The sequence below is a fragment of the Phacochoerus africanus genome, chromosome 2 (assembly GCF_016906955.1).
Source record: "Phacochoerus africanus isolate WHEZ1 chromosome 2, ROS_Pafr_v1, whole genome shotgun sequence".
Lineage (NCBI taxonomy): Eukaryota > Metazoa > Chordata > Mammalia > Artiodactyla > Suidae > Phacochoerus > Phacochoerus africanus.
In genome coordinates, this window is record NC_062545.1 from 168,024,565 (window position 1) to 168,033,512 (window position 8,948).

At 53.0% G+C, this 8,948-nt stretch overlaps 1 protein-coding gene across 4 annotated transcripts in view; it reads left to right on the plus strand.

Annotated features, from left to right (window-relative positions):
• MAP2K5 (mitogen-activated protein kinase kinase 5) overlaps nucleotides 1-8,660 on the plus strand; it is a 273,914-nt gene extending 265,254 nt beyond the window's left edge. For all 4 annotated transcript variants that reach the window (XM_047767144.1, XM_047767146.1, XM_047767147.1 and 1 more), the window contains one exon: nucleotides 8,190-8,660. In XM_047767144.1, the coding sequence (XP_047623100.1) occupies nucleotides 8,190-8,294 (105 nt within the window). In that variant the 3' untranslated portion in view covers nucleotides 8,295-8,660. The remainder of the gene's footprint in view (nucleotides 1-8,189) is intronic.
• The last annotated feature ends 288 nt before the right edge of the window (nucleotides 8,661-8,948 follow it).

Here is an 8,948-nt window from a genome sequence, read left to right on the forward strand (position 1 = left end):
ACACAGACTCGTGAGTACTGGCTTCCCCCGTGTTTACTCCCTCGCTGCGGCCCTCTGAAATCATCCTCTGCCCTCTCCCCTCACCACACTGTTCTGGTCTCCTACCCAGTCAGCGCTCATCTTAGAATGACTCACGGAGCCCTCGGGAAACATCTTCCTCCCTCGATGGGCCATTTCCTGACCAATTACTCTATAGGACACATAGACCTGTTCAGATGAAAGGTGAAGAGCTCCTTGACCCACCTAGATGCCTGTGTACAGTCTAGGATGGCTAGAGGTAAGCAATTTGCTGCTAATAATTGAATATTTGGGAAGAAACATCTATTTCTGTAGCAATTGTGAAGAATAAACTCAAGAGGTTGATTGAAATGGCATGTCACGACTGCAAACCATTTCTGAAGTCTTTACAAGAAAATGAAGGACTGGAAGGAACCCCCATCCCCCCAGCCATGGAAAAGCTTTAGGAATCAGAGGCTGAGAAATCACATTCTCAGAGCAAACACCTTGCCTCAGAAAGCTCTGTGGCTGGGGCATTGGCCCGGGTAAGCTAGGTGAGATTCCACACTAGCTAACAGGCAAGGCTCACACTCTCATCTTACTGTCGCCAACCCCCACCCCTTCCCATGCATTCTACACCCAGGGAAATTACCTCCTGCATGCTGCCCAGCTTGTATCTGTGAAGCCCTGTCTGCAGACAGGCATTCCCTCAACCCACTCCCAAGGCAGACAGCAAGGGCATTTGGTGGAGGTGAGGAGACCAGCCAGCAGCCTCCCCATGTTCAAAACCAGTTGAGAAATAAGACTCAGGAAAATGACTGAAAGGAAGCATCACCTTCTCTAAATCTGAGCTGAGGGCTGTACTTAACATGGGTACTTACTTGCTGACTCTCAGTCCAGGGCTCCTGTTCTTACCCCACACGGAGGCAGATGCCAAGGATTGCCCTGCGATGCCTCTGCTTCTTCTTGCTCGACTGATGGAGTAGGGGGTTCCTCTGCAGTCTAATCCTGGCCACCCTCTTCCCTGACTCCCCTTGTCCATAGCCCAGGCACCCCAGCCTGGAAGGAAGAATAGACCCCAGGAACAATCAGGACTTCATATCTCATGTAATTAATGTTATAAAGGCTGCCCACTGCCCCACTGCTTGTCAGCAAGTCTTGGACATCTGTGCATTTTTCCATAAACTATTTAACTTCTCTGATCTGAAGTTATCTTTGGGATAGGTAGTTTTGAAACTTTAGCAATGGAATGCTTTTTATTATGTAAAAATAATGCAGGATCTCAATATTTATATTGGGAAGAAAGTGGTGCTTTTTTTAGCATAAATATGTTAGTATATACATTGTAGACACTTCTTTGTAAAGGCATCCAAGGGATTCTCTTGAAGGGTATAAAAGTCTGAGAGCCAAGATCATAGGTGACGGTTACAGTCTAACATCTGCATCAGCACCCCACTTATCTCTGATACTGTGTCAGGAGCCCTGTATTGAGGAAATCCTGAGTCAGTTGTCTTCTCAGCTTGGACATCACTTAAATCCTCATAGAAAGTTAAAAAAGGAAATCACAGAAAAGCTTATTTCAGAGTTTAGTTGCCAACAGTAACTAACAGCTGTTACAGTAAATCCATAAGTCAAATAAGAGAGACTCAAAGCTTGCAGGAGCTGATGTCACTGGAAACTCAGAGCAGGCTTGACCCCTGACTGGTCACTGTGCACCGGGCCACCAAACGCATGTGCTTCCTGGGCTCAGTGCACCAGCTCTAGTGGGATGCTCACAGTTTCATACCTACACACAATGTGAGTGGACATCACAGCCTCAAACTCTTTCAAATGCCCGGTGCACCACTGCCGCTTTCCTAAGTGTCAACCCACATATGAGCAGTTCAGCGATATGCACAGATCTAACAAGCAGACTGACTGTCCTAAGAACTGCAGGAAATCAGTTAACATCATGATGCCAGGTAACACACTGCCGGTAGGCAGGATAACATTTGGATTTGAACATAGTTGAGTGTTAATGCTATTTTTAATTAGTTTTTTTAATGCGAATATAGCTTAAGATATCTCCCTGATTTGAATCAAACATCTGTGGAAGCCCCAACAGATTTGGGGCCCTGATGGTTTTCTGAGGTCGCATCCAATCCTACCACACCTCCATTATTGCTGAGAAAGGACTGAAGTGTTAGCCCTGCTGCCGCCAGGGCTGGAATCCTAAAGGGACACGTGGAGAGCCTTCAAGTTAGGCTGCAGGCCCAGCAAGGGAAGGTGAAGTAATGGGCAGTGCGTTGACCTTGAAGCCCTCAGGCCTCTCACATGACCTCTTGTAGGACTGGCCCTGCAACTTGCCTAAGCACCTGTTGGACTGTACTTGTTTTGAACTTGGCTGGGGTATAACTGGGCTGGACTTTCTTGCTAGAACTGATGCTTGGGTCCTTGGTGGGAGACAAGGTGCCTGGAGCTTGACCTGAGGGAGGGGAGTCCTGTGGTCCACAGAGGCCCCCCAGGGGTCTAGAACAGCCTCAGCATGTGGAGCCTTCTCCCCAGACCTGCCGCCCAGACTGAAGCAGTGTAACTTACCCATCAATCCAACTAACTTTTCTTGGTGGTTCAGATGTGATTAGCCCTGCCCTGCCCTCCAGTGGCTTTCAATTTTGTGCTAGGGCTCAAGTGACCATGATACACAGCAGAACAAGTGTGTGCTCTTATTCTGGGAGAGGTGGACCTGTCGGGAGGAGACGTGAAGAAATGTCCCACAGAGTAGATCAGAGAACCAGGGAAGCTCAGGTTATGTAGCTGGGTGAGGTAGACCACCCAGTGGTCTGTCTGCAGGGTGGATGCCGCCATCCTCTGGCTCTGCCCGGATGAGGAAGAGCAGCAGAGTGGCTGAGAGCTTGGGCTCTGGAGACAGCACCACATTGAAGCACTGTGGTCTTGCACAGATTGCTTAATCTCTCTGTGCTTTAGCTTTCTCATAAAATGGGCATAATACTTAATAGAGTTGCTGAATATTAAATAAATTACTTGATTAGGGAGTTCCTGTCATGGCGCAGTGGTTAACGAATCCGACTAGGAACCATGAGGTTGTGGGTTCGATCCCTGACCTCACTCAGTGGGTTAAGGATCTGGCGTTGCTGTGAGCTCTGGTGTAGGTCGCAGACGTGCTCGGATCCCACGTTGCTGTGGCTGTGGTATAGGCTGGCGGCTACAGCTCTGACTAGACCCCTAGCCTGGGAACCTCCATATGCCACGGGTGTGGCCCTAAAAAGATAAAAAAAAAAAATTACTAGTTAAGGGAGTTCCCTGGTGGCTTAGTGGGTTAAAGATCCAGCATTGTCACTGCTATGGCTCTGGTTTGTTCCCTGCCCTGGGAACTTCTGCATGCCTCAGGCATGGCCAATAAATAAATAAATACCTATTTTATTTTAATTCCTAGTTAAAAATAACCTACCATATATGCTTTTTTAAAAATGGGAATTTAAAACTCAAGGTGCCCAACCTCAGTGAGTACAATACTGTGGTGTCCTCATGGCAGAACACTGTGCCAGGCATAGAACTTAACTCTGCCACTGTCCAGCTATGTGACCTTGTCCCAGGTCACGTTTGTTGGCATTTTGGTTTCCTTGTCTATAAACAGGGGCACTGGGTGGGTTCAAAGCCATTTAAGGCAGCCAGGGTCTGGCACACAGCAAGGGCTCAGTGCATAGATGCAGACAGAGAGGACAGGTGGGTCACACCAGCAAGGCCTTAAATGACTCACTTGTATGACGTTCTTTGGGAAGTTAAAAGAGAGAAAAAAGTGAGGTGACTCTAAATAGGTAAATTCCTATTTGGGAAGAAACTTGAAGCCCAGCTAAGGGCAGAGTGAGGTGTCAGTGAATGACTGCTGGGAGTCCAGACCCAGCAGCCTCAGGCCACGCTTTACCACCACAGCAGGCTCGGTGCCTCCGCTTGCTGCCACAGTGCAGGCACACAGACCCCTCCTCTCCCTGCCCCCTTTGAAAGAAGCATACAGTGCTGTCCACATGGGGAGCATCCTGCTGTCATCCTGATGTCAGGAAGGCAACTCACCATGTTGTCAGGGGTGGGCAAAAATTTAGGGCCATCGTGGAGCTAAAACTCTAGTGAAGCATTAGACACTGATGCCCAGGTGAGGAGAGTGTACCGAACACTCCAGATCCTCTTCATGAGTTACTGCACAGGCACCAGTTGCCCCTCTGCCCCGTGGTTGGGGGTCTGCGCCCGGGAACGAGCCAGCTTTGGTTGTTGTTGACTCATCTCTCCGACTCACTCTCCCCCATGTCCCACTTTTTGATCCATCCTGCCTCTTGCAGACCCATCCTTTTCCCATCATCATGTCTCCATCTTGTGTGGCGAAGTTTGTGGACCATTATACTTCAACCCTCGCCAGTTTAATTGTAGCGATTGGCCCTGAGAGAATGGGAAATGAAGTGGCTCCCACTGCCTGGTGATGAGGCCAGTGAGGTCATTCAGCAGCTCCTGCCAGCATGCGCCTCACCAGTAACCGCCAACACGCTCTCTGTGGGGCAGGCAGAGGCCTCGGTGTCTGGGGCAGTCACCTCTTGTGGAGAATGCACTAAATGAGCTCAGGTGGCTGTCCTGGCTCCATGGAGCTGGGCCACGCTGCACTCCTGCCAGTCCTTGTAGCCTGAGGGGGCTGAGGGATCTTGTCCACTCGGGATCCCTCTGCCTCTGAGGGATCTGCCTCTCACCCAAGCACAGAGGAGGGGCTGGTGGCAGGGGCTGCAGCCCTCTCTGAGCCACACAGAGACCCTAAGAAGAGCCTGTGAGCTCAGCTCTGTAGTTGCAGGTGCAGGAGCATGGCATTTGGAGTTGAGACCCATGTTTTTGATCCAGCCCCTCACTTGCATGACTTCAAGCGGGTCTCTGAGCATCTGTTTCCTCATCTACAACGTGGCTGTGTGTGCTTCCACCGTGAGCATGGGGATCCAGTGGGAAAATCAGGACAAAGCCAGGGCCTGGCACACAGCACTCAATCTACGATGCTGGGCTTAGTATTACCTGGCGTGCAGTTTCCAGACATCTCCAGGCATCTTGGCTGTGCCGGCATCTGTTCAGGCCTGTTTGGAGCTGCCTAGGAACTCAGGCACCTCAGGGTGGCTGAGTGATCTCCATGCTTTTCCCAGAATTGTTCATCGGATTTTATTAGTTTGCTTATTAAATTAATGAGAAGTACCTGCTTCATGCAGAGCCCAGGACTGGAGGCGTGTCCGCTGTCCTCTAGGGACTAAAGGGAGCACACGCCCTGTCTGGGTCACAGGGGATGTGGTCCAGCCCTGAGAATGTTCCATAGTACAAAGCAGGAGCCTCAGTACTTAACTAGTCACGTCTGCTCCCCAGGCCTCAGTTTCCTTTTCTATAAAATAGGGTGACGGTACACTTCCCCTGCTTCCCATCTAGGGCTGATGTGAGGGGGGGAAGTCAAGTAAGAGTGACCTGCCACCCTGACAAAACACTCTCCCAGGGTTCCCAGGGGTGCTGCTTACAGAGGTCAAGACCTGCAGTCTCAGTCATCTTCTGGCCAGGCGGGTCTGTATCCCATGGCAGAAATGAGGCTGGGGAAATTGCAATCTGGATGTTGGTTCTCCTGCCTCTGCCTACCCAGATCAGCCCAGGGAAAGCCCCAGGCAGTGGGTTTGGGTCACAGAGACTTGTGATCCAGGCCCGCTCTGGGAACCCAGGCAGATCAACCGTGAGCCTGTGAGCTCCATTTCCTCATCCGCATGGTGGAGACTCTCGTGTCCACCAATGTGACTTAGTGCCTCCACCTCAGACCATGAGGTACACCTGGACCTGTAGGCAGAGATACTGCCAGGCTGGCCTGTCATGGCCCCCAGAGTCTCCATTACCATCCCACTCTGTTTTCCTTTGTACAACTTTCCGTGTTTTCACCACGTACTGGCTTTCCCGGAATGTCCAGTCACATGGTAGACCAGGCAGCCTTCAGCTCCCAAGTTCACCTGTCACAGCCCAGGATGCCTAGAGAGGCCGGAGTCTCCCCTCCATGTCTGTCTCTGTCTCGCCTCTCCTCCTCCCTCTGTGATTCCCCTTCTCATCCTCTGCAAGCCCATCAGCGGTGGCTAGGGACAAAACCACTTGTCTCAGTCTTTCCTGCGCCAGGGTGGTGTAAGCCTCAGGGGTACACAGGAGATGGGAGTCACCTCTCAGCCAGGGAGAGCAGGAAAGGGCAGGTCTCCAGCAGGGCAGTGGATGCCGACCCTCTCTTCCTCCACCTCTGGGGCACCTGGGCGAAATGCTCCCTGCAATGCGGCCGTCGGCCTTCCTGTAACTGGAGGCACGCCTCCACTCTCCCCTCCTGCAGTTCCGCTCTGCTTGTTCCTGAACAGATGATAACAGAGACGGAGCATATGGCCCCCAAAGTCACCGGGCATTCTGGGAAAGTGACACTGTGCTACCCCAGGCTTGAGGGGAGGGGCCCATGGGCTCCTGAGCACAGCTTCTCCCTTTGTTCTTCAGAAGGGCGCAAGGTCGCCTCCTGAAAAGGAAATGTTTGCCTCTGGTTACTGATTCAGGAAGGCACTCGTAAGGTTGGACTGTATAGATGAGGGTGGGGGGGGAGGGGCAGAAAATATTAAAGCCAAGGTGAAGTCCCTCGTGGGCCTCTCCGCCTAAGCCCCCACTCTTGTGCTGCCTGCAGGACACCCACCCAACCTGACCTCCAGCTCCCCTCCCCAGCGGCAGCCTGCACCAGGGCCTGCTTCTCTGGGGCCCCTGCAGGTGTATTGAGAGCCAAGGGCAGATCACAGGAGGCGCCCAGCTGGGCTCCAGGGCTGGCTCCACTGTGGCCTCAGGGAGTCCCTGCCCTGGGATGGGTGTCCTTCACCCTTTGCATCCCCTAAGCTGTTTCCTCCACCGGCTCTGCACCTTTTGTTTTTGTCTTGTTTTTATTTCTTTAGGTCCATACCTACAGCATATGAAAGTTCCTAGGCTAGGGGTTGATCAGAGCTGGAACTGCCAGCGTACAGCTCAGCCACAACAACGCCAGGTCCTTAAGCCACTGAGCAAGGCCAGGGATCGAACCCGCGTCCTCATGGATATTGGTCGGATTTGTTGCCTCTGGGCTAGACCCATGCAGGATGCTCTTGGGGCTGGTCTTCTTGCCTGAACTGAGAGAAGCAGGTAAGGGACACAGTGTCAGCCCAGGGTGAGGAAACCTGGATGTTTTTCCCACCTGACCCTGAGACATCTCAGGTCTGACCAAGCAGCTCCTTCCCTTCCCCAGCCTGGTCCTTGACTGCTCCCACTGACCCTGGGGTCTGGACACCTTGTGCATCTGAGCCCCGGGCCCAATCCCTCCTGGCCACATGATAAGCTCAGTGCAGGACAGCTGGGAGCTTCGAGCAGGTTGCAGGGGCTGATTGTGCATTCCTTAGCAGAGAAGCACCTTGGACCTGTGGCCAGAGTGAGCCAGTGGCTGCCCTGCCTTTTTCCTGGCCTTTCCTGGGAACTCCCAGGAAACCCCATTGCGAGGAGGAGTCTTTTTCTCTTCAGGACGGCAGGGGAGGTACCCCACTAAATATAACCTGGCCTGCTAGTGGGCTAAGTAGGTTAGAGCCTGAGAAAGCCATACGGAGGCTGCCTCACCCCTCCAGAGTCCCGCCGTCCAGCCCCCACTTCTCAGCAGGACCAGCACATCCCTCCTCACCTGACACGTTGGCCTTCCCTACACTCATGGATTGTCACTTGTTCACAGGAAAGCTTGAGACAAAGAAGGCAGCTGAAGGGATTGGTGTAGCCTCTAATGAGCTGATTCTCTGGTTTCTGGGCAGCAAGTGGACTAGAACACTGGCAACTCAGGTGCCAGGCCTTGCCAGCGAGCTGTTGAATTGATGCTGGGCTGAGGAAGGGCCTGGCAGTGTGGAGTTAAGACAGGGTCACATCCCAGGGGACCTTTCAGCCTGGTTGGAGTTTAGGAGAAGGGAGCTGAGCGCCAGGCAGATTGTGAGGTGTGCAGTGAGTGCTCCAGACCAGCCTGCTCTGCTTTAGGCCTCAGTCATCTAGACTGTGAAATGGGGCTGAAGCTGCCCTCACCTCACAGGGCTGTTGGGGAGGGCTGAGAACAGGCCTTGGAAAGTATGGTGACATGCAGAGTCTGGGGAATGCCTGTTGCAGCTTCCTCCTCTTCCCCACAGGGCCACCCATTCATCATGCAGTTCAATGACGGAAATTCCACCGTGGTGTCCATGTGGGTGTGCAGGGCGCTGGAGGAGAGGCGGAGCCAGCAGGGGCCCCCCTGAGACTGCAGTAGGATGCTGAAAGCCCAGGACTTGTCACCAAGGGGAAGATCCACCTCGTGCCCTTCTCCGTTTGCTGTCTGCACCAGAAGAGCTTTGCTGGACCCAGGCCTCTCTGCTCTCACCTTCAACTCTGCTGGCAGACGACCTTGCCTAGGGAGCCCTCGAGGGCAGCCAGCCCCTGCCGGAGCAAGCCCTCTCCCCCACCTCAGGTCCAGAGGCCTGACTGGCAGGGTGGGTAGAGGGGTTGGGGCATTGAGAAGCGAGGCCCCTGTGCCCTTGTCCCTCTGCCTTTTTCCCAGTCTTCTTTGTAAAGGATCAGGCTCCGTCAGCGACACTGATGGGAATAAAAATATTACTGCTTTGTGACCACCTCCCCCCATGAGGGTTGTGCTCTGGAGAGAGTCCATTGCCCAATCAGGGCTGGGAGTGGGGTGGAGGACCTAGTTTGGCAGGGATGTGTGTGGCAGTGCCAGCCCCCTTTGCCCAGGCTGCCCCTCCTCGGGCCCCTGCAAGTCTCAGGAATGCTGCTTGCAGTTCTTTGGTGAGGCCTGCAGCCTGGCCCACTTGACAGGTGAAAAACTGAGGCACGGAGATCTTGCTGAGTCGTCCTGTGCAAGGAGTGGACAAGCCAGTGCTAGAGCTGAGATCTCAGGA